The 22883-nt window shown below is 50.4% G+C and overlaps 11 protein-coding genes across 11 annotated transcripts; 3 read left to right on the top strand and 8 right to left on the bottom strand.

Moving 5' to 3' along the window:
* Nucleotides 1–195: 195 nt before the first annotated feature.
* ASPZODRAFT_131731 (hypothetical protein) lies at nucleotides 196–2785 on the bottom strand. Its single transcript, XM_022722828.1, has 4 exons — nucleotides 1566–2785; nucleotides 1096–1513; nucleotides 749–1031; nucleotides 196–683 (listed from the first exon to the last, which is right to left on the bottom strand). The coding sequence occupies exons 1-4, from the start codon at nucleotides 2611–2613 to the stop codon at nucleotides 309–311; spliced, it is 2124 nt and encodes a 707-aa protein (XP_022581350.1). The 5' UTR covers nucleotides 2614–2785; the 3' UTR covers nucleotides 196–308.
* On the top strand, nucleotides 2732–3474 carry ASPZODRAFT_131729 (hypothetical protein). The gene has a single exon (XM_022722827.1). It carries the CDS (start codon nucleotides 3075–3077, stop codon nucleotides 3414–3416), a length of 342 nt encoding a protein of 113 aa, XP_022581349.1. The 5' UTR covers nucleotides 2732–3074; the 3' UTR covers nucleotides 3417–3474.
* Nucleotides 3475–3584: 110 nt separating this feature from the next.
* ASPZODRAFT_15532 (hypothetical protein) lies at nucleotides 3585–4259 on the bottom strand (the record flags this gene model as incomplete). Its single annotated transcript, XM_022726199.1, has 1 exon — nucleotides 3585–4259. The coding sequence occupies one exon, from the start codon at nucleotides 4257–4259 to the stop codon at nucleotides 3585–3587; it is 675 nt and encodes a 224-aa protein (XP_022581348.1).
* Nucleotides 4260–4567: 308 nt separating this feature from the next.
* On the bottom strand, nucleotides 4568–6352 carry ASPZODRAFT_65670 (hypothetical protein; the record flags this gene model as incomplete). The annotated part of the gene is made up of 1 exon (XM_022729315.1): nucleotides 4568–6352. The coding sequence occupies one exon, from the start codon at nucleotides 6350–6352 to the stop codon at nucleotides 4568–4570; it is 1785 nt and encodes a 594-aa protein (XP_022581347.1).
* Nucleotides 6353–6543: 191 nt separating this feature from the next.
* ASPZODRAFT_131727 (hypothetical protein) lies at nucleotides 6544–8108 on the bottom strand. The gene is made up of 2 exons (XM_022722826.1): nucleotides 7773–8108; nucleotides 6544–7720 (listed from the first exon to the last, which is right to left on the bottom strand). The coding sequence occupies exons 1-2, from the start codon at nucleotides 7778–7780 to the stop codon at nucleotides 6712–6714; spliced, it is 1017 nt and encodes a 338-aa protein (XP_022581346.1). The 5' UTR covers nucleotides 7781–8108; the 3' UTR covers nucleotides 6544–6711.
* Nucleotides 8109–8632: 524 nt separating this feature from the next.
* ASPZODRAFT_151461 (hypothetical protein) lies at nucleotides 8633–10607 on the bottom strand (the record flags this gene model as incomplete). The annotated part of the gene is made up of 5 exons (XM_022725736.1): nucleotides 8633–8963; nucleotides 9029–9329; nucleotides 9403–9496; nucleotides 9547–9679; nucleotides 9736–10607. The coding sequence occupies 5 exons, from the start codon at nucleotides 10605–10607 to the stop codon at nucleotides 8633–8635; spliced, it is 1731 nt and encodes a 576-aa protein (XP_022581345.1).
* A 3025-nt stretch (nucleotides 10608–13632) lies between these two features.
* On the top strand, nucleotides 13633–15482 carry ASPZODRAFT_141621 (hypothetical protein; the record flags this gene model as incomplete). The annotated part of the gene is made up of 4 exons (XM_022724766.1): nucleotides 13633–13676; nucleotides 13730–13894; nucleotides 13952–13987; nucleotides 14042–15482. 4 exons carry the CDS (start codon nucleotides 13633–13635, stop codon nucleotides 15480–15482), a joined length of 1686 nt encoding a protein of 561 aa, XP_022581344.1.
* A 270-nt stretch (nucleotides 15483–15752) lies between these two features.
* Nucleotides 15753–16869, bottom strand: ASPZODRAFT_131722 (hypothetical protein). Its single transcript, XM_022722825.1, has 4 exons — nucleotides 16570–16869; nucleotides 16238–16511; nucleotides 16112–16179; nucleotides 15753–16040 (listed from the first exon to the last, which is right to left on the bottom strand). The coding sequence occupies exons 1-4, from the start codon at nucleotides 16767–16769 to the stop codon at nucleotides 15884–15886; spliced, it is 699 nt and encodes a 232-aa protein (XP_022581343.1). The 5' UTR covers nucleotides 16770–16869; the 3' UTR covers nucleotides 15753–15883.
* An 858-nt stretch (nucleotides 16870–17727) lies between these two features.
* On the bottom strand, nucleotides 17728–18057 carry ASPZODRAFT_15525 (hypothetical protein; the record flags this gene model as incomplete). The annotated part of the gene is made up of 1 exon (XM_022726188.1): nucleotides 17728–18057. The coding sequence occupies one exon, from the start codon at nucleotides 18055–18057 to the stop codon at nucleotides 17728–17730; it is 330 nt and encodes a 109-aa protein (XP_022581342.1).
* Nucleotides 18058–18367: 310 nt separating this feature from the next.
* On the bottom strand, nucleotides 18368–20266 carry ASPZODRAFT_24938 (hypothetical protein; the record flags this gene model as incomplete). Its single annotated transcript, XM_022727982.1, has 6 exons — nucleotides 18368–18684; nucleotides 18748–19466; nucleotides 19523–19729; nucleotides 19781–19904; nucleotides 19959–20092; nucleotides 20160–20266. 6 exons carry the CDS (start codon nucleotides 20264–20266, stop codon nucleotides 18368–18370), a joined length of 1608 nt encoding a protein of 535 aa, XP_022581341.1.
* Nucleotides 20267–21632: 1366 nt separating this feature from the next.
* ASPZODRAFT_24937 (hypothetical protein) lies at nucleotides 21633–22553 on the top strand (the record flags this gene model as incomplete). The annotated part of the gene is made up of 2 exons (XM_022727981.1): nucleotides 21633–21849; nucleotides 21924–22553. 2 exons carry the CDS (start codon nucleotides 21633–21635, stop codon nucleotides 22160–22162), a joined length of 456 nt encoding a protein of 151 aa, XP_022581340.1. The 3' UTR covers nucleotides 22163–22553.
* Nucleotides 22554–22883: the final 330 nt, after the last annotated feature.

Here is a 22883-nt window from a genome sequence, read left to right as displayed (position 1 = left end):
TCGTCGTGCAGCGAGGCCGAGATGACAAATCGTAATTGCCGAATGTCGATCTTTTGAATACGATACGAGTTAACTGTATCTGGTTAGTGTCATGTCTCTATCTTTGGACTAGGCCCGTGCTCTACTATATATACTCTACTTGATTAGTAGGTCACTTATAAACTAAGGTAGTTATTTAGTCAAGTATGATGCTAATTTCGTAAAGTCATTATAATTATAGTCTCTATGTACAGTCTCCCAATATACAATACTTGTAATACTAGTACTAATAGTGATAATGCAAGATGTGCAAAGCATAGCTCTGCAAATCACTCGCTCATCCAGTTCAACCCATCAATCCACTTGATAAAGTCTGTCCCGTCATTCAACCACTCATCATTCAGCCAGTCAGCTGGAATGAGATTGTTGTCCGGCACCGCCGAGGCCAACGAGGTTGGATCCGGCCGCGGGGCGAGCACGAGGTCGAGAATGTGCGAGATGACCTTCCGCCCCTGTTGACAGATCTCGTAGTTCCCCTTTTGCGGCAGGACGAGGTATTGCATGTGTGAGGCGAGGATGCTCAGGTTTCGAATCACTTCGGAGCGTGGGAAGGGTGTTTCGCCCGGGCGTGGCCGGGGGTTCTGTGTTTGGCGTAGTAGTTCGATGGCGAGAATACCAGCCGAAGGGAGGCCAAAGTAGGGGATCTAAAGTAAGCACATAAGATAAGTACAATCACAATGACAGCAGGAATGATTTTTGATATACATACTGACCATCCTAGATCACACAGAGGATTACCACATCGCTGGCTGACGGCAATCAAAACGAGAATGGCTTTGAGCATCTCGTGCGCGAGGTTGACCAGATTTTCGGACCCTGTTTCTAGACGTTTGACTAGAACGCGCTGTAGTAGAAACTGACTGTAGAGTAGGTCGAGATGAATGTAGACGGGGATGGTGCTGGTCAATCGGAGGGCAGCGTCGGTTCCCTCATTCCATTGCAGGTGCACCGGGATTTCACTGCGCACCTTCTGCGTAAGAGTGGAGATTTCACTATTGGAGATTAGAGACAGAGAATAAGAGAAAAGTGTTTTAAATACCGGTAGCTGGTACATACTGCGCCTTTTGAGAGAGATCTTGTACTCGAGAATCGAGGGAGAGCTCCAGCACGAGCTCGCGAATGTAGCCTAGTTTCATGGACATGCGGATCCAAGACGTGCGTTTGATGGTCCCCTTTGTGTTCCATCCATCGTGGGTCAGGTTCCGAATAGCGGCCTCCCGCACAGCGGGTTCGGCCAACAGGTCATCCACATCAAGATCCAAGGGCGATTGGAGGCGACAGAAGCGCCAGGCTATCAGCGGCGGACAGCCCAGAAAGGTGGCCAGCTCTTTATCGCAGATATACACGGATGCCATGAGCTTCTTCCGCCCTTCGGATAGGAAGAAGGGGATCTCCTCGTTGGTATCAGGCTGGTGATAACCCAGGGCAAATAGCAATGTTGACAATTCTCCTAGACGTTTCCTTGGCCGATAGTCTGTGTGACAGTTAGAATAGAAGGCTAGGAACTGAACATATATACTACTCACCATAATCACCGCAGACGAGGGTCAGTAGATGTACATGCCTCAGCAGCAGCCAGCCGAGCGGGTCACTCATGACGCCGGCATTGTCGCAGAACTGCAGACACCGATCACTGGCGGCGGTAGCTAAAATGCCCAGATGCTTGTGGTCTGTGGCGGAGAAGCCAAGGCCCTGAAAGATAGGGTCCTCGACGGTGGTGTGCGAGGCACAGATGCCCGACATGGTGAAGATGAAGCCAATGGCCTCCCACCGCCCGGCGATGGCCGTGAGATACTCGTCCAGCGTGAGAGTCGGATGGACGACAATCTTCCGCGAGGTGCCCTCGAACAAGCGTCGCGAGAGGGCCAGCATCCGCAACTGGGGGTCCGGATGGCGCGTGGCCTCGTTGTTGTACATGCCCTCGACACGATCAATGATGGTTGCAATGGTCGGCAGACTCATCATGCACTCGCCGCTGTACTCCTCGGCCGCGACCGCCGTCTTGCGGTGGACGGCAAAGTCGTCGAAGAGCAGCGATAGCAGCTCGGCGCCCAGCTGGGCCTCGCGGTCGTCGACCGAAAACACCACATTCTGCGCCTGCGGGGTGATCGACTCGTGCTGCCTGAGGCTCGCCTCGCTGTACACGGCGGAATAGCTGGTGAGTCCCAAGAAGCTCGGGGTGGAGTTCAAGGCCAGTCGGGGACTCCAATCAGCAATATAGCGGTCGCGTAGGGCGAAAATCGGATCCGCCCGCGGTCGGGGTCCAGATGCGGTCTGGACAGGTGGAGTGGGGGTTTGCACAGGCAGAAGCGGTGATGCTAAGGCTGCTGCTGCTGATGATGATGACGATGATGCTGGTGGAAACGACTGGAGAGACGCGGGAGTGAAAGGAGTGGGAGTGGGAGTTGGAGCTGCTGCTGCTGCCTGGATCCGGGTTGGGTTTGGCTTATACACACAAGTTGCTGCCTTGCCTTTCCTCAGGCAGCGACCGCACGTGGGCACGGCGTGGTCGCACCGCAGTTTGGAGCGGCGACAAGGCTCGCACGAGGATGGCAGGCCGTTATGCCTACGCATGACGACGCCGGCGAGGGTCCGGAAGGTGAGTCAACGGGAATACGAAGCTGGCTACAGTGGCAGAAAGGGAAAACCAAGCAAAAACAGACAACTATGAGGCCCTGGATGGAGTATTCTGTCTCCCATGGCTGAAGAAATGCTCCCGGAGTGGTTCAGATGAGAAAATCGGAGTCGGTCGTCGGGGTGGGGCGGGGTTAGTCTGACTGTTGATGACTCTTTTTTCTGGGTTTAAATCACGCCCTTCGGGGTGGGGCCAGCTGTTTGTCCGGTTTTGTATGTTTGTCTGTTTTGCAGGGCATACTGACTACCTGGTATATAAAGTCAACCCAGGAACTCTTCCTACAGCAATGGAAAAATAAGGCTTATCAAGGTTCAATCCAGCTTGATCTTGTTCAATCATCAACTGTCGATCTATTCTCAATCTTCAACCTGTTCAATTCAGATCTGTTGATCTCTCTACAATGCATACCCTTTCAGTAATGCCAGTCCGCTCCGTCCCTGACGACGGGGCCGACTTCCTCAAACGAGCCGAAGAACGTCGCAGGAAGGCAGAAGCAAAGGAAGCCAAGCGACTCGCCAAGGCACAGCAGCAGGAATACACCCGAGACGACCAGTCCGTCATGTCGGATGCGACGCTCGTGGCCAAAAAGTCGTTTACCAAGTCTGTCCGTGATGGTGAGTCCTACCCCCTTGCCTTGGTTAGTACTCTGTTCTTCCTTGCTAACGTTCTCTTGATAGCTCTCTCGATACGTGTGACTCGGAAAAAACAACTCGACGGAACCGAAAAGCCAGACCTCGTCTGATCGATTCATGGGATATTTCAAGTTGGTATGGGAGTTATTTGGATCTTGCAGCGGATACCACGGCACGAAAGTAATGACGAATCAATAATAATGGAATGAAAAATAATTAATATTACGTTACAACCTGGCTGATAGTGCTCTACTGGTCATTAAATACATAGATTGTATTCACCTCGATGGTTGGGAGAAAGCAGCAGCAAAGAAGGAAGTGATGCTAGACGACCGGAGCACCATGCAGTAAAACAGCGTCAATCCAGTCACCACAATCTCATCCCGCACCGCGTCACTCATCGCATGCGGGCCCATGAAATCGATCAGACCCAGTTTCTTCAATCCCCAGACGTTCGCCGAGAACCGCGCCACGGGCATCTGCTGCTCGTCCATGCAGACAAAGTCCCACGTCTTGAACCCGCTGCTGCTCGTCCAGGTCATCGTCACGGCCTGGTCCGTGTCGGAAAATGCGTACGACGGGTACGTGTACACGGTTTTGAACCGTTTCTGTGCCGTGAGCGTGCCACTCCGTCCGCGCACCTCGTAGTCTGCATTGATCGAGAAGTTGTGAAAAGTGCCCGAGCCCATGTATGCTGCATCTTCGTCGTCGTCGTCATCGGTAGTAGTAACAGCAGCAGCAGGTGCAGCAGCAGTAGTGGGAGATTTGAACCTCATTTGTGGTCTTTTGAACGCATGCCAGCTGACAATGTAGAGCGGTTTGGCCTCTGGGTCGTTGACCTCGCTGATCAGGCCTTTGAACTTTCTCCAGGTGAAATCAAATTGTAGCGTGCGGCTCTCGGCCGTGTCGGGAGGTACCACTGGCTTGGAGACATTTTCTGGTGGTGACTCCATTGTGATGAACAGCCCCTTTGCTCAGTATTCAAGAGGTGATGGTCATGCATCTTATATGAATGGAACCAAGCCCCTTGAAAACAGCCAATTACTTATTCTGGCAGGTATCGGCAGGGTTATCCTGTAGGGTCTCGTCGAGGCTTATCTTATTGGTCGTGCCCGACGTGGCAGTGTCCCAATTGGCTCAGCCCTGCTATGACCATTGACATCATTCATGCCAAGATCTTCCCGCCCAATGGTGGAGTCCATTGATGAATAGATCAAAGCAGCTTTGAGGTACTCCGTATGATTGCATGTGAATAACTGATCTAGTAGGACAACCCGTGGCCAAAACGAAACGTGGGGTGGGCAGTGTCATAAGGCACATCTGACCGGGATTTCTCGACAGCCTTCATCGACGAGGGAAGGTCGAATGGAAGCCTACCCTCCGGACGCGCCTTGCCAAAGACAATGTCGAGAAAAGCGTCGGCACTGGCGCCGTAATCTGCCATGAGCGCTTTGGCAGCAGACGCGATCTCGGGGATCACCGCTGCACGGTCGAGGTAGATGTCCACGACGGTGGGCACCGCTTGGAAAATACCTGCTAATCGGGACTTTTCCTCTACAGAAAACTCAAGGGAGCCGCTGTGAAATCTGTTTTCGAACCCACCGGGCCGTGCCTGGTGAGGGGCTTTGAGTCGTAAGAGGGCGATGTCTGCATCCAAGGGCTTATCCGTGACTTCGAGTCCGCGTGCGGTAATAATGGCAGGATCGATTCCTTCAATATAAACCTTGCAAAGAGTCGCTGGATCGAGAGGTAAAATGTCGTTCTGGTTGGTCAAGAGGGTGAAAGCTCGTCGCTGGGTTGAATCTCCCAGTTCCCGGAACGACTGCTTCCCCACAACGGCCGCAGCTTTGTCCGGATCGACAAAAGGCTGCTCGAAGAGTCCGAGAGCGAACTTTTCATGAAGGAGACGACGCACAGAGACATCGAGACGGTCCTCGGAAACCAATCCTTGCTCGACGAGCTGAACCACCAGTTCCGGGCGAGATTCGCCGCCGAGCTGATCGCAGCCAGCATCGAGAATTTTCTTCACCCGTTCAAGCTCGCTGAGATGTTCCACCCCCCAAGCCCGGGCTGGCATGTCCTGCCCGGCAATCACCGAGTCTGTGACAAGGCCCCAGTCTGTACAGACGATGCCGCTGAATCCCAACTTCTCGCGGAGGAGCCCAGTAATGATCCCTCTGTTGAAACCAAACCCGACCTCCTCGTATTCTGTCCCCAGGGTTAGCGAGTAGTATGGCATCATCTGCGCCGCGCCAGCCGCAATGGCAGCTTTGAATGGGATGAGGTGGTACTCCATCTTGCCACCGGGGTACACCTGCTCCTTGCCGTATGTGAAATGGGAGTCTTCGCCGTCCTTTTGCGGGCCCCCACCGGGAAAGTGTTTCGTCATGGTCGACACCGACTCCGACCCCAACCCAGGCCCTTTACCCTGAAACCCGCGAATGTACGCCGCGACAAGCTCGGCCGACAGGGTTGCATCTTCGCCAAACGTTGCCCCGGAGCGCGCCCACCGCGGCTCTGTCGCCAGGTCGACCTGGGGATGTAGCGCCAGCCGGATCCCCAAGGCAAGGTATTCCTGCCGGGCAATGTCTGCAAACTGTTCCACCAGCTCGGCGGACTGCAGGGCGGCAAACCCCAGGCTTTCAGGCCACTGCGAAAGCACGCCCGCTCTGGCCGAGGTCCCCACGTTATCCGTGAAATGGTGGCGCGGGTCAGTCGATATCGTGACCGGGATAGCGAGTCGAGTCGACAGAGCCAGTTCCTGCACGCGATTGTGCCATTCCGCCGTCTCTCGTGCGTCTGCAATCGATCCCCGGATGTTGAAATGCGACATCAGTTTGTCCTTGACCAACGCCCGAGTCGGCTCGATATGGAACCGCTCATCTCGTTCGGTCTGCAGCTTGCCTCCAGGTCCGACGCTGACCATATTCTGGAACAGCAGTCCCGCCTTCTCCTCGACGGTCATCAGGCCTAGCAGATCCTCCACCCGCTCTTCAATAGGCAGACTGGCATCCTTGTACCGCTTGTAGCTGTCCTGTGAGGTCATGATCGTAAAGATTAGCTCTCTCTGAAGGGTTGCTATGTTGATTCATGAACAATGACAACCCCTGGATTGAAGCGGGGTAATTGTTATCGTCGAAAAAAGATCACAGAAGGAGTCACCTGATCTCAGGGAGCTTTCCTAGTCGTAAGGCAAACAAACTGTTTACAAACTAGCAGGTGAGACAGTCTTTATAGAGGCCAATTAACATGAGATAATATTTTTGCTGATGATCTTGATCATGCAGTTCATACTTCTATTCAAGTCTCATATTAGGCGTTTTACATTCCATACGTAAAAAGCGAAAGTAATTTTATATATACAGTAGCTATCAAATAAGATCAAGAAAGCAAAGAAAAAGGAAATCAGAAAAACCAACTCCGATGTTTACGCCAGTCCTGCATCGTGCCCTCGCGCAGATCATCCGTGTTGATCAGGTCGACCTGCTCCCTGACCAGAACGTGCCAGACGTGGTTGCGCAAGCCGCGCGGCCAAGTCGGGGTGCCCCAGTACCGAACTCTGAGACCACGGGCGTGGGCGGCGTCGACCTGGGCACGGACGAGATCCAGCTGGCCCTGGGAGAAGCGGTTGGAGGCGAGGTGGCCGATGGTCTTGCGGAAATCGACCGAGGCGTAGTCGCTATTCGTGTAGTTGTAGACGTCTCCCTCTGCTTCGAGGAGCTGGTCGAGCGGGGCGTCGAAGAAGATGTCGCGGTGGGTGGTGTTTGTGGCGAGGAGGACGTGGTCAAAGGGGGCGTCGCCCGTGACGACGACGGTGATGGGCCTGTTGACGACCTCGACGCCATTGAAAAAAGTGAGAAAGCCGGCTTCGCGGAGGGGCTCGAGTTGTTTGACCAGATGCGGCCAGGTGGTTTCCCCGGCGGTCTTGAAGTCGATCAGCAGGGCGAGGGTCTGGTAGGGATTGTTGGCGAAGACGCCCGCCGGGGCAGAGTCTTCTTCTCCTTTGCCGCCGTGTTGGGTGCCGTCTGCGTCGAGGGTCTCGGGTTGCAGACGGCTCGAACGGGTGTTGTGTGTCTGCAGCAGTTCGAGCAAGGGGTTGAGGTAGAGGCTGCGCAGGGTGACCGCGTCGTGGAGGGTGAAGCGGTTATGGCCGACCAGTAGCTCGTCGTCGGACAGCCAGATATCGGCCTCGACGCCGATGCAGCCGGCCTCGATGGCTGAGTATAGGGGGACAGGCCGCCAGTAGTCGTTGTGCGAGTGGCATTGGACGGGGACGACGCCGTGGGTGGTCCAGTGGGAGAAGATCGACGGTCGGCCGCCGGGGAACACCCACGAGTCGAGGTTCGAGTCGAGATCGTCGAGGAAGAGGAGCACCACGCTGGACCAGGCGATCGACAGGAACTTGACGATTCCACTAGAAAGTCAGCATGATGGTAGAATTATTTTATAAACAAATAGTCTCGTACAGAATCATGATGATCCTCCAGAACAGTCCCTTCATCCCACGACAGACGCGCATCCGTCGAGACGGTGGTGTAGCCTGGCCGCGGGCGTTTGACGAGAACCATCGCCGCTTCCTGGCCGTGTGTTTATCCCACCGCGGCAGTTCCAGTTCCAGTTCCAGTTCCGACTCTGAGAGCTCTTCTTCAGGGATCATCGCCAGCAAGGGAGTGCGTTTTGAGGAACTCGCTGGCTCACGTGCAGGCTTCGCAGCCCCGAAACCAAGCGAAAAACCGAACATGTTGTATTGAATATTCCGTTGTTGTTTGTAACGTCTCTCGTAAACGTTTCGTGTCTGTCGTGTCGTGGCTGTGGCACACTGAGATGCACCCAGCTCACGACAATAATATCCTGGTCAAGCAGTATTGCGTATTGCAGCGGGATAAAAGCACTTTCGGACCTGGGGAAGTCCTCTTTAACTGGAGGCCTGGACTTGGCTCAAAAAGGACAAGCTTTCGGGGCCGAACAGCCGCAGCCAATCATGTTGCGAGATTTGCGGCGAACCCTGGGCCAGAGTGGCGAACGTGTGACATGTTAACTGCTGCTGATTGGCTGGGAGGGGTCAAATCTGGCTGCCTGGACTTAAAAGGTCGGTCCGGCCGGGCCGGTCTTGGCATTTAGCATTTAGTATAGCATCTATAAGTGTTAGTGTAGCATTTTATCTAGTATGTAGTTGAGTAGAGAGTTCAATATTTACTATAGCTGAAAGCCTTAATATATAAGATATACTAGGTACTTAACCAACACTACTATCTAACAATTAATCAGTGGTCTAGCCATTTGTAATACTATACTCTTCATACTACTATATAATTATCCTAAGCAGCTACAATGCAAGAACCGCCTCCTTGAGTTTCTCGAAATTCGGCGTCCCCCAGCCCGTCGCCGGATCCCAGCCCACCGTCGCATTCCACGACGCCCAGGGAATGACGCCCGCCCCCGCGACGTCCCCCTCACACCCCACCGAGCCGCCGGTAGTAATGTCGTTGAGCGCCTTGTAGCCAGAGCTGTACAGCCAGGGGTTCAAGAAACCAAGCTGCGTCTTGCCGGCGCGCAGGCGGGCGTCGTTCAGCAGGGCGACCACTCCGGCGAACACGGGCGAGGCGCCAGACGTGCCGCCGACGAGGTACAATTCGCCGTCGATGTATGTCAAGTAACTGCACACATTAGATACTATCTATTAACTGACCCTAGGGTAGGGTTAAGGGTTGGGGAGGCCTACTAAGGACTTCCAGCAAAAGCAGAGACATCCGGATACGCCCGGCCATCAAAGTTGGTGAAAGGCGCGTAATACTCCTTCACAGCTGATGAGATGTATTTGCTCAGATACGTTTCCACGGCGTCAACCTGGTACGACGCGCGGGCAAAGTAGTTGCTGAACCCGCCGGAACTATCCACCCAGGCCTGTTCGGGGATATCTTGGGTGCCGCCCACTGCGGTGATATAGGGGCACGTCCCGGGGAAGGTGGGGGTGAAATCAGTCGTGTTTGTGCCATCATTGGTAATGCATGCTCCGCCGACGCCTGTAGGTAAGGTAGTAGTTATTAGTAGTTGCCCTTCCTCTAGTATCTATAGTTTTTGCTTAGAGTTGCCTACCGCTGTCGCCAGACGACTCAAGAATGGAGATGCCTCGGGCGCCCATCAGGCCGATCAAGTTGCAGACATGAGTTGCGTAAGCCAGGGGGACGGTCTAGTGACAGTTGGTAGATGTTAATAAGATCAGGGTTGGATAGGAAATACCTGCTCATCATCACCATAAGAGTTGCTGATGACCAGCGGCAGCTCCGAGTTGCTCTTGGACAGCAGGTATTCGTAATATGGCAGATACGGCTCGTTCTCGTCGGTTGTTGTCTCGACGTCGGGGATGTACGGACTGAAGGTGAGTAAAGGGTTAGGGTTTAGGGTTTAGGGTTTAGGGTTGGTACTTACGGACTCCCTCCAGTGATAAACTCCGTCACCGGCAACGGATGCGAAATGGCCACAATATTCTCGACGTCCAAGTCGGCTTCGCCCTCTGGATCGACGGTCTGGTTGTTCACCCCGCCATTGATCGTCTCCACGGTGAAACTCTGCTGCGCAATGCCGAAATACTCGGTGAACAGATCCAGGTCCGAGTACAGCGCGGACTCGTTCAAGAAACTGCCGAATCCCACTCGACTGCCGGAGTCTGCCAATGGCGTGTAGTCGATGGAATACTGTTCGTACAGACAGTCGGGCGTCACATAGTCGCAAACATCGGTTCCTTCGCTCGTGTTGGTCTTCTGGCTGCTGCTCACCAGTCCGATAATCTTTGCATTGCGGTCGCCATTTGCTCGCCCGAAGAACACCGTCGGGGCAATCAACTCAATATCCGCCGTCAGATCGTCCGGGATGGAATACTGCGTGGTGCGCGTCTTGCGCGTCGCGCCGCTCGCGTACACGCCAAATGTGGTGTTGAGCAAAGCATTTGCCGTCTCCACCGTGGTTGCAAAATTGACGAGACCTCCCTGGCGAGAAATATTTGTAACTCCCGCGTCTTCCAGCCAGGAGACCACCCCCGAGTCGTTGGCGAGCGGGAACTGCGCCTCGACATCGTCACGGTCCAGGAACTGGCCGTAGGTGGCACTCCCGGGCGTCGACACGGCCAGCAGGGTGGATTCCAGCTGCTCGATATTCTTCCGCGTCAAAGCTACAGACAGAGTGATGCTGGCGCTTGAGTCGGCGGCATTTACCAGCGTCCACTCGGCGGGGACTGAGGCGATCTGTTCCAGCACAACGCCCAGGGCGGGCGTTGCCAGGAGGGCAGTCAGTATGGCGAGCATGATGGTGGTGAGGGAGAGAGAATGTGTATGTGAGTGGGTGAGACACTCAATATATACCCGGATTTTAATCAAGTTGATCCCTCTACATGTGATTGTACTAATGCAGGCAAGATGCTGGTCCGACGGACCCCGGTGATAAGTATAATATAGGATATGATTAATAGAGTATATAGAAGAGTACGCATAACAGTACATTAGTTATTGACCCCTATACTATTTACTTATACCTGTAATATTACATTAAAATCATGAAGATACATCTTCACTAAATACCAAGTAGAAGATACTCTATAGTAATAACACTATACTATGTATTCTATAATAGATAGCACAGTGCATTGTCACTCCATGATAGTTTTAGTATATACTAGTTACATTTATTACATGAGTACATTAGTATGCATTAGTGTGCATTAGTAAATGCCTCGTCTCCAGAATTCATCTCATCAGGCCAGGAACAAGGCCCATTTGGTTGGTCTGAAGAATGTCATGATTAATGCCTTCATCATGCTATCGGTCTCCGTCGGAAGCCGTATGTATTCGTCATATTCGCATTCAATCGCACCCTCTGAGGTCAAGGAACAGAATCCTTACAGCCAACGGCTATATTTATTCCCTATTCAACAGTGTAGAGTATCTCTGAATAATCGGCTAGGGTGATCTTACATGATGTTTATTTATCACTAGCATAAAAATTGATTGGAAAAATCATAGATTACTAGGTATCTGCACTATATATGTAGAATAGAGAGAGACTTTTATTATCTGCTAATTATTATAATTTATTGTTCCCCAGTCTTGTCTCTTTAATATAAAAGTATATGTTGTACCTGGGGTGCAACCAGGGATATCAATAATGAGCTATCCAACTCAGAATATGTCTAAATACACACTGTATTTTCGAAAGATGTCTAGAGGCCTCTCTGACAACTCGGGCTCAGTTTACCCTCTATACACCACTCCTGAGCCAACGATTTTCCTCGCAGAGCTGGGTCCGCACCAGTTGACCAGGATGATCCCGGCGCAGTGAAGACAGACAGACAATATGGACTCCCAGTGGGAGAGAAGCCACCAGGCTTTTCAGGGAGCACCACAGAGTTTGTAGGAGAATGAACTACAAAGCATCTAAGACATAGAAGCTCAATAGACACTGTGGCTGCCAGGTTCTCTCCCCAACGGCAACCAAAACAGCACAATTCCAGGACACTTCTGCGGAATTGTACTATAGCCATCTGTTAGCGAAGTCAGATATAGAGGGAAGACGTACTTACCATAGAGCCGCCAAACGGAACGGCTGTGCTTGCCGTAGGTGTAGATTGCTCTCAGGGAGGAGAAACGGTCTGTCGCAACATAAGTTGCATACCGATGAGCTGCCGAAGCAGCACAGCGTCCATGGAAGAAGTATTGAATCTGCCGCGAGCGTATGACAGTTCACAGTAGCAGCAGCAGAATAAGGTGACCTCTCTTCCTCATTCATGAGACACCCTACAGCTCTCAGTCGAATACAAACGAAATCCTCTTGAAAACAACCATTGGAGCAGTCAAGGATATCCATCCAGACAGCAGGATCCACAGACTATCTTTGACAGGTCATCGTGCTGAATCGAAACCTCCTGTTTCCACCGATCGCCTGGCGCTTCTCTCGTCTCTCTCTCCGTGTTGTCTTGATGGTACTGGTCTTCGTTCTTGACGATACTGGTAAGAGAAGAGAAAAAGATCAGCGGAGCCGTCGTTACTGTCTTGTTCCCAAGCTGCTGCTTCATGATCTTCCAAGGCGGCACCCTCTCGCAGTCGCCGTAGTTGAAGTCTTTGATGACGCTGTTTTGCATCGACGACTGGTCTGCTCTGAAGGATAGAGGGGGTCGAATGGTGCCAGCCGGGGACATATGGTTCGAGCACCCCGTCAAGGTTCAACAGCATATCATATTTGTTGCAAAACAACGATCTGGCTTGGCATCTTGCTCAGGTTACTCAGTATACCTAGCATAATATCCTGTCTGAAACGTACTGTTCTTGGATTCTATCCATTGGTATCATGTTCTGATGTTGTATTTTGATATACCAAAGACCACTAAACCAGATTGTAATCCCAACCTTGGTGGTATCTTTACTAGTATCATGTCAACATAGTAAACTGGCCCAGTAGTAATAAAGTGAGGTGGTTAAAGATGTAAGATTAAGAGGGAGAGGAAGGGTGCAGGTGTCGATATTTATAGGCTGCTAACCTAAGGGTTCATTCACGGATAGACGCTAAAAAGTTCATTCACGAGGACCTACTTTAGTAGTGACTATAGAGAAGAGCACTCATCGTTACTATCTATATAGAGTAGTGAATATTATTTCTTTTATAGCTCTTTCACTTCCAGTAACTAACCCCTCTGTGATAAGATATAGTTAACTCTTACACCTTCACTACATCTCCTAAGGAAAATATAATTTTCATGTATTATTACATGACCTTGTCTAAGTATAGTTGAGTCTAATATAGCCAGTCCACGGATAATGCATCAACAATCCTCCAATTCTCTGTATGGAACCCATACTTGGACTCCCCTGATCCGCCTGTTCGTTCATCTTCCTGACCATTGAAGCTTAGCATACACTAAGCACCTAGTGCTATAGACGAATTATCTATATAAGTGGCTCTGTCCGTCTGCCTTAGTTGTTTTCTTCTCTGTCTAAATAGCTCCAATTTCAATCTCATCATGTTGAACTCCCGAAACGCCCTCTATACCCTCCCATCGTGTTTCTGGGTTCGTGACTGCGATCGGGTACATTGCTACCATACTATCAAGGTATAGCCAGGTCAACTTCAACCAGCCATTATGCTGAAGCAAGAAGATGGAAGCACATATATCAATGTGAACCTCACGGCTCATCTTTATAACCACGGTGGACGACTTGGTCAAAGTGGGTTTTGCTTTCATATCATGAGCTGATGAAGGTCCACAAAGCATACATAAATCAATGGGGCCAAAAGATCCACCCAGTAGCGATGAATTGAACGAACAAACCAATCAGGACCATGGACCTTGATGATGTCAGATGTCGTGGATCTCCAAAGTCAAGGTAAGCCTCGCGCCAAACCCTGGAACCTGCCTCGGTTAACCAATGTTAAACAGCTTCTTACTCCTCAAATATCACTGGAGTATACGTCGGATCTCCTGTGTTGGAAGCAAAGAATTCCGCTACACGATGCAAAGCAACAAACCGAATATCACTAGTTCTCGCAAATCCCGCCAGAAGCGGTGGGCGCCCAAGACCAGGGCGGGCTGTCTCACTTGCAGGTACGGCCTTGAAGCCAATATTTGAGGAGCGAGCGAACTAATTCTGGCGGTGTGCAGGATTAGGAAAATCAAATGTGACGAGGCCAAGCCCAGGTGAGGACAGCTCTGGTTGACACTTGAGTAGGGATCTAATTCTTGGTCGAAAAGCTGCCAGAAATGCCTTTCGACGGGTCGAAAATGTGATGGCTATCAAGAAGCGGTTCAGGTGAAGCCGGCGGATCCCTCGCCACATCTGGCACTTTCGGCCTGGGATCTGCTTTCTCAGAATCCCGACGAGAAGAAGAATTTCGCGTTCTTCTGCTCCGTCACCACCGGTCACCTGGCTGGATCATTTGACCTGGATTTCTGGTCTCGTCAGCTACTACAAATCTCTCATCAGTACCCAACACTCTGGCATGGGGTAATAGCCCTCGCATGTATTCACCGAGAGTTCATCACGGAGAGTGCTCCTCCAACTCTACCGAGGGTTGGGGAAAGCCTGAAACTTAGCTTCGCACTTCAGCAATTCAATAAATCCATCCAATCCCTGACGCAGATCATTTCCCAAAAGTGGTTGAGCAATTTCGACAAACAGGTGGTATTGATCACGTCGATTTTATACACTTGTTTATGTATCCTGCAAGGTCGACAGCTGCAAGCGTTCATGCACTTGAGAAATGGGCTCCGGCTTTTCCACCAGTGGAAGGCAGGGGTCAAGTTTCTGGATTCCTCAGATGACAGTAGCTCCACTGACAATATGTTTCTTCTAATATTCACCAGGCTCGATACGCAACTGCGCCCATATCTGGCCTCACAACCCGCTGTTCTGCCCTGGACGGAGCATAACCAAGTCATACCTGCTTCGACGACGGACGCCCCATTTGCATCCATCTTTGACGCCTATGCGTTATTGGAGCAGCTCTTCAACAGCGTGATTCAAGTCGTTCTGAATCAGAATCTATTATCTTCCGCCATATCCCACCAGAAGCAAAGATACTCGCTGCTGTTCCAAAAATGGGACGCACGGCTTTCAAGGCTGTTCTCCAGGAATCCAGAATACAGACAAGACAAAGCTCTGGATCTCATTCGCTCCCGGCGCCTTTTTGCCCATATTTTTCTCAGTCTAGATATAAGTCAAGGCGAACTAGCGCACGACGTTCTGCTGGATGACTATTCTGAGCTCGTCGAAACGGCTAGTCGTATACTGGAAAACTCTCCTGCGACCTCAGTGCCGTCACACCACCCAACATTCAGTCTCGAAACTGCCGTTGTCGAGGCTCTGTATTGGACAGGGGTCCACTGTCGAGAACCGAATATTCGACGCCGCGCGTTACGGCTGCTGCACCAGTACCCGCGCCGCGAAGGAATTTGCGAGGGGATGTTAGCCGCGAAAATGGTCGAGAATGCCATGAGACTTGAGGAGACGGCCTGCTCTGAACCTTCCCCGGCGAGCCCCTGTACTCATGGACAATGGGTCTGCGAGAAGCACCGCGTCAGTGCCTGGGAATATATATTGATTACGGACCGGCAGATACGCATTGTGATGAGAACCGTCGAAGATGTAGCATTGGCAAGACCAGGAACGGATTTTGTGGCCTTGTGGTGGTAGATGGTAGAGAAGACGAGGTTCATGGAGGTTTCAAGGTTCCTACTCAGTCTGGAAGACACTGTCAGGTGACCACCGACTCACATAAATATCGCACAACCTCGTGCTTTTAGACAAGACAATCCTCCCAAACAGTATCTTCAACATAACCATAATGTCCCCCTTGAATTACAGTATTCCTATTCATGTGAGTGATAGACGCCAAGCCACTGGCTATTAGGGTACTTTCTAACAAGCTCTGGGAGTTGCCTCTTTACCAGATGAACGGATGAACGACATAGTTAATAGGAACATTCCTGCATTATATAATACTCGTGAAGCTAAGGATACATATACAGTCGTCTATGGGGTTACCATATAAGAGATAACACCAGGTCTCGTTGTTCATCGTCGACATTGCAGGCTTAATAAACGGCCGGACCCGATCGGTTGAGAGCAGCGATGGCCTCATCGACGGTGATGACTTCGATGTCAAGAGTGGGCAGGAGCTCATTGCAAATGACATCGGTAAGTGCGTCTCCATACGGGGGGAGATCGATAGTGTTGTTTGAGATGACGATTCTAACGACGTTAGTATAGGGGGGGGGGGGGGGGGGGGGGGACCTCGATATCAGGGTTATGAAGAAACTGACACTCTGTAATCAAGATCGAAGAGACGGTACGCCGTGCTCAGAACAACACCCGCGCCACTGATTCCAGACTGTCAGGGTTAGCAAAAGAGTATACAAATATATCGATATGCTAGCAAAGAGGTATACCAGAATGACGGTGTCGATCTTCTGGGCGCGAAGGATTTCCTCCAGAGAGTTGCCGGCACCAGCATAGTACCGGGCCTTCTCGAGCACAACATCCCAATTCGGCAGCGGCACGAAGGCAGGGTATATTTCACTGATGGCAGAGGTTGCGGTTGCATTTCCCAGAACCGCCGCGGCGGTAGCATACGGAGTGTCGGCTCCAAGCTCTGGACGCTTGGTGTTGGCATAATAGATGCGGGTGAAGATGCTAAGCGGCGGCGGCGATTGCTGGTGGACACTATCCTTTCCGTCAGCGAGGCTGTCCATCAACCTTCAGCAGAAAAGAAGAGTCTTACGTGTTGATCCATGTCGCAGTGTTATTGATCCATTTCTCTCCGCTGGTCGTGGTATTCACGTATGCGACCGCGCCGCTGATCAAGTCGAGGTTCAAGACGGCATAGTTTTCGCCAAAGGTGAGATTGGATGAACTCGCCGCCGAGATCTGCGAGAGACACAGCGCAGCAAATGCGTAGATGGAAGAACTGGAGAACTTCATGATTCGGCAATTTTCGGTATGTATGTATATGTTTTGTTTTTTTTTTCAAGTTTATAAAAGGAACAGGCACCCTACAAGGTCGTCGAGGCCTTTATACGTCTCTATTTACAGCTCAGCTGAGAACCGTCCATTTCCCGATGACACTTCCGCGAGGAGGATAAATCGGGTTTGTCTTACCGACGGGACGAATCGTGTTCTGGTCTTACCAACTAGTTGAAGCTAGCCATTTGGCGATCGATAGTATCTCGTCTTCGGTGGACCGGACACCGAGCTATGAGCCTGACGATTTGCTCAAAACAATGATGACGTTAGATTGCTAGGGTCTTGATTATTTCAAGTAAGTGATCATCTCTGACTCCAGCTTTGATTTTCAATTCGAAGTAAGCGTATAAGATATCATTTGAGCTTACTGACAGACAATCAGTACCAGGAAATGACGCACAACTTCAACTTACCGACATTCCCAACGCAACATTGACATCGCTGAGCTACGTGGCCCTGGGTGGGTACTTCTAGACTGAGGCTGGCTGAAATAGCCGTCACGAACGCCTCGGCTTTCAACTTTGTCCAGCTCAACAAAGAACCGGCCCATCTTCTTGGGACTGATTGGTCCATACGAAGATATAGTATGTTGTGGCTGAGTCTGGAGTACTGAGTACTACCTACTGACATGGCCGGCCGAGACTACAGAGTAGTTGACAGAGTATTACTACAGTATAGTACTCTGTAAGTCCTAGTCTAAACCGCGGAGCTCCAGAATTAGTAGTATTCGTTAATACATGACATTGCTATATAAATATAGAGAGCATTACTGCCTCCTAGTCAACTATTGGTTAATTGGAGAAAACAACCCCGCGTTCTAATCCGATCCAACTGCTCATGAGGTCAGAAAGCTAGAAATGTCGTACAGCGCATAGTATCTTCCAGTCTGCCCGTCCAGAATAAAAGAGCAATGGGATTAGATGTTCGCGGTACGTGGTGAAGTAGTAGGCTGAGTGCATCCTACTTCTGCTTCGGCCAGGGAGTTCCCGCAGGATAATAATGACTCTCGCGCGGGCACATCTAGATCGAGAGAGGAGGAGAAGAGATACCGGTGTTGGTACATCTTCTTGTGCAGGCCTAGACTGAGGATGATCGTGGTGAGGCCCGTGGCGAGGACCAAGGAGACAAAGAGAATCGAGATGACGAGGGTGGAAGGGGACGGTTTCCTAGGCCATCGAGGAGGGGGGGGAGGCAGAGGCAGGAGAGCTTCGTCTTGTTCGGATGGGAGAGGTTTGTATTTCGACATCCGAGATGTTTTCCTTTGGGTAAATCTGCTGGTTTCTATTCTGCGGGTGTTACTATATAAATGAGCTCAAGAACCAGCGATTCCTAATCGGTCCATCAATAGAATCTGAAATCGATCGAGCCTATTATTCATTACTTCAAAGAGCTACCAGTCCACTGGAGAACTACAGCCTAGTTATAAACAGCACTGGCTGAAAAGAAAATATTGAATAAGAATTTCAACTCTATATCTAATACTATAACTCTATTACCTATTACCCAATTTTATCCGTTAATCATAAATCATAATGACAGACCAGTAAGGAGCAGTGCTACTCCTCCAAACACGTCCACTGATTTCCCTTTCTCCAGATAAGAGCTGCCGCCGGGATCTGCGCAGCAGCCAAACCCACCATGACGCGCAGTTGGGTATTGTAGCTCCGGGCGAAGACGTGGCGGACCACCTCCTGGGTCTGGGAGCTCAGCGTGGCAATGACCTCGGTGTCTTTTAGTAGCACACGGAGCTGTTCAGCAGTTAGGATGCCACTCAGATCAGACTTTAGCATCCCGTTCAGCACATTTGTAGCGATACCGAGTCCGATCGCGCCGCCGAGGAAGCGGAACTGGATGATTGCACCGGTAGCAACGGCTGAAAAGTCAGCAATAGTTTCAATAGAACCAAAAAAAAAAAAAAAGAAAAAGAAAAACGTACATAAGTCTCTTTCGTCTACTACGTATGGGGTCGCGAGGACGAGAATGCCATATGTGACACCAACACCTGCACCGGCCAACATCTCGTAAAAGTATCCCACTCCCGGGAAGTGAGAAGAGGTCGGTAGTGTAGACAGACAGGCGACACCTGTGGTGTGCAGGGCGGCTCCGACGAACAGGGTGTAGACAAAGGGGATGCGGAGTTTCTTCGAGAGGATACTCGCCACGCCGGCTGCAACGGCCGAGGTGGCCGAGTAAGCCAGGAGTCGGACTCCTGCGTCGAGGGACGACTCGCCGTTGACGATCTGGAAGCGCTCGGGCAGGTTGACCACCACGACAGTGGAGGGGAAGCCGACAAGGAAGGTGGTCAGGAGCATGCCCATCCAGTTGCGCTGGCGGAAGAACCGGGTCGGGAAGACGGGCTCCTGTCGGGTGGTCTTGCTGTTGGTGGTGAGGTATTCCCAGAAGACAAGGGCTGCCCAGGAGATAGCAGAGAAGACAAGGAGCACGATGATCGTCGCCGAGGACCAGGAATAGTCGACGTTGGCTTCATTCAAGGCGGTCACCAGCAGCAGCGAGCCGGACAGGAGAAGCACGGCGCCGACAAGATCGATCCGACGGAGGTCTGATAGGACGAAACCATTGTTATTTTTGCTTCGGCCAAATTCCAGAGGCAGGGAGATGGCGAGGAGGACGATCGCAACACCTCCGGCAGGAAGACTGTGATCGTCAGTATATATTATATTATCGAGATATGGAAGCAAGTTTCTACTCACTTGAGGTAGAAGATCCATCGCCAGGTCCCGAACTCATTCAACAATCCTCCAAAGGTCGGACCGGTGGAGAGACCCAATGCGGTGACACCGGCAATGAAGGCTCCGTACAGGGGCATCTTGGACTTGGGGATCATCTCATAGAAGACGAGAAAGGAAAGGGAATAAGCGCCCGCAGATCCGATACCTTGGAATGCACGACACACGATCCTGTTCATTAGAAGATGGATCTTTCTATTGGAGGTATTTCCGCTCACGTACAAAGTTTCCATTGTATGGGCGAGGCCGCAACCGAGGGAAAAGGCGATGAAGACGGCAAGGGTGGTGAGCAGGGCGATCTTCCGGCCGATGATGTCACTCAACTTGCTCCAGATAATGATGAAGCCTGACCATTAGCTTATACACACAGGCTTGTAGTTGAAAGAATAATCCTCCGTACCAGTGTAGGTGATGAGATAGCCGGTGACGATCCACGTTGTCCGGTTGAAGGCCTGCATTTCGTCGGCGATGGTAACGAGCGAGGTGCTGACGATGGTAGTCTCGAGGTTGACGAGGTAGAGGTTGATAAGAAGGCTAACAATGAGTTTTAACAAGAGACAGACAGATAGAGAGAGAGAGAGAGAGAGAGATAGAGACTCACGCAAGAGTTGTGATGTGCAGCCTCCATCCGGTGAGGAATCGGGAAGTCACGAGGGTTTCGACACACGATTCATCGTCCATCGCTTTATATTCGGAAGTGACAGTCATGATGAAGGTACCTCTTAGTATTACTATAGAAAGGGATTATGTATGTGTCAGTCAGGCAACTTCAGTTTGACAGCCCGCTGAGCAGTTGACCTATTTATCTACTCTCAGGTTCCTCTCCTCCGTGGTTCAGAAGAATAATAAATTATTTCTATTTCTAGTTACAGGGGCGCTCTGACATGAGCTGGCGGTCCACACTGCAGCAGGATTGGGGTAGAATAACCCGACGCCGACCAGGGTCTGGAGGCTGTGGGAATTCTGGCGGTTAAGGAGGCTCCATCGGCTGTCATGGCTGATAGCAGTGGTTTTGGGCATGTATACGGGAAGAGCGAGTGGTTGACGTGTCTCGACGAGGTCCGTGGATCTATCACCATCGATCTATACGGAGGATTTAGTGATTCACTAGTATGGAAATAGTTAGATTTTCGCTATTTAGAATTCCTCATTCCTGAATTTTCTCCCTACGATACCAGCTGAACTGCAGCCAAGCGAGTCATGGCTCTGGAGTTTGGGTAGATATAGCCGATCGAACCCTTTTTTCCCTGGTCAAGCATATCCAGAGTTCACGGCGAGCTCCGTATAGAGTTTGAGAGATTTTTCTGAACCAAGAAGAAGAAGAAGAAGAAAAAGAAGAAGAGGTAAAAAAATATCCACATTCCAGGACGAAAAGAGAAGAAGAGAAAATCTTAAAACACAGGCCAAAAAAGTAAATAAATCTGGACAGTGTTTTTAGCCGATCTATATAGCTGCGATCTGATTGGTCGCCTCGCCTCCAACGGCGCCTGCTGAATCCATGCCAACCACGCTATGCCCAAAGAAGAAGAACCGTCGCCCAAGAAGGATGAACTGGAATACAATAAAGGGTTAGTAGGGAGTTACGGAGTACTTGAACGGAGTAGTTCGGAATGCCCGATGCCTGCAGTATCTTAGGTATCTACTACGTATTACATAATCATGGCTGCAGTCTCCGATTAACTTACCACTTTCTAGTGGCTGCTTCAGCTTTGATAAATAACGTCATGATGGGCAAACAACCGGATGCGGCTGAAATGATGTCTGACTGTCTGGACTAATTCTACTGTCTGATACATGAGGGCTAAGCTTTTCTATGGAATTATCTTGAAGAGTACTAAATACTATAGTATAGTTCTTATACTATCTCATAGTAACATCAGTATAAGTATAAGTATATCGTATAAGTAATTAAATAATCTACCTAATGGTTACCTAGATATATCCAAGTAATACCACTGCTAACCGGTGAGTAGTTCTTATATACCATGTAGTAAGCTGCATCTGTCCCCGCCTCAGCAACACTTCTTATCTTCTCACCCTATCCTATGTAATATCTCCCCCACCCATCCACACCATGTCGACCTCAGTATATTCCGAGGAAGGAAGAGTCAACGCCATCTGTGCTATAGCATCATACAACCCCTCTTCTCCGACTACGCCGCATCTTATCACCGCTCTACACGCACCTTTCTCCTTTTCCCTCATCGGAAACCGGCACCTTGCTCTCGTCGGTGACGCAGTCTTACGACTAGTGCTTACACTGGGGGGATTCCATCGGACGGTCAACGGAGGTACTCATTACTTGTATTGATTTTGTTTTATTAAAAACTGTTTTGTTTGACTTGGTCGTCGGCTAAATTGTTAGATACTCCCAATGACGTCTTATCAACAGTCCTGTCCAATGCACACCTCGCCCAAAGAGGCTTCGAGCTAGGCATCGATCAATTTATCTACATCAATCCGACGCAAGCGGCTCCGGTCTCTGAAAACGTCGTGGCCTCCACCGTCAAAGCTATCCTGGGGGCTGTTTTCCTGGATAGCGGGAAGAACATTGCTGCCGTGGAACGTTCAGCGGCAGCGATGGGTATTGTTTGGCTGGAATAATTAAGAAATACCAGAGAACGGTATGGGATGAAACAATGCTATATAGTATTCTTTCTGTGAGTGGCTAACTGGATTCATCGTTGGGCTTATTCGTTCTATGGATACCCTAGATTTCTCCCGTGCTGTACTGGTAAGCAGTGAAATAAAGCTTTGAAGATGGAACTCAATACTGATCTCTAAACTCAATCTCCGATCTTCATCTACGAGTCATGTCTGGTTCAAATCCCGTCAAAGTTTCGGGACCATCCATAGAGTTATCTACCCCGGGTTTATTTTCCAACCAGCCAATATCTCAATGACTGGATCCAGGAATGTCTCCCATAACGTCAGCTTAGAAAGACAGGAGTCATGCTGTTTGTAATATAGATTGCAGTGAAAGTTCACTTCCTCGAGACTGAAATTGCAGTAGTATATCTCAATCGCACCTAGAGTCATTATCAAGTGAGGATTAGAGTTGAAAAGCTAGAATCCGATTAGCTTTCTTCTGATGTTCTGGAAGAATTTGTCTTCTTCGATCTATCGAGATCGAGTCAGTTCATCTCTTGAGTAAAGTCTAACTTAAAACCTGTCCTCACCCTATACTGCAAACAGAGCAGTGGTTCGGGGATGATGAAATCTCTGTGTCAATCATATTAGCTATCTTTCCATGGTTCGATCTGAAGACGGGTAGGAGAACGGAAGGAGTGATTTTGAATCTATAGATCTTGTAGCCCGCTGTTTG

The sequence above is a fragment of the Penicilliopsis zonata genome (assembly GCF_001890105.1).
Source record: "Penicilliopsis zonata CBS 506.65 unplaced genomic scaffold ASPZOscaffold_6, whole genome shotgun sequence".
Taxonomy (NCBI): Eukaryota; Fungi; Ascomycota; class Eurotiomycetes; order Eurotiales; family Aspergillaceae; genus Penicilliopsis; species Penicilliopsis zonata.
This window is presented reverse-complemented; position numbering and strand designations above follow the sequence as displayed.

What these genes read in the sequence shown, in the direction of transcription:
- ASPZODRAFT_131731 (XM_022722828.1), bottom strand. Translation starts at nt 2,613, where the DNA reads ATGCGTAGGCATAACGGCCTGCCATCCTCGTGCGAGCCTTGTCGCCGC. An exon ending in CCTCGTCTGCGGTGATTATG is followed by an intron (nt 1,514 to 1,565) that starts GTGAGTAGTATA and finishes ACTGTCACACAG; the next exon opens with ACTATCGGCCAAGGAAACGT. An exon ending in GATCTCTCTCAAAAGGCGCA is followed by an intron (nt 1,032 to 1,095) that starts GTATGTACCAGC and finishes AATCTCCAATAG; the next exon opens with TGAAATCTCCACTCTTACGC.
- ASPZODRAFT_131729 (XM_022722827.1), top strand. Translation starts at nt 3,075, where the DNA reads ATGCATACCCTTTCAGTAATGCCAGTCCGCTCCGTCCCTGACGACGGG.
- ASPZODRAFT_131722 (XM_022722825.1), bottom strand. Translation starts at nt 16,769, where the DNA reads ATGAAGTTCTCCAGTTCTTCCATCTACGCATTTGCTGCGCTGTGTCTC. An exon ending in ACTGCGACATGGATCAACAC is followed by an intron (nt 16,512 to 16,569) that starts GTAAGACTCTTC and finishes CGGAAAGGATAG; the next exon opens with TGTCCACCAGCAATCGCCGC. An exon ending in AGATCGACACCGTCATTCTG is followed by an intron (nt 16,180 to 16,237) that starts GTATACCTCTTT and finishes TAACCCTGACAG; the next exon opens with TCTGGAATCAGTGGCGCGGG.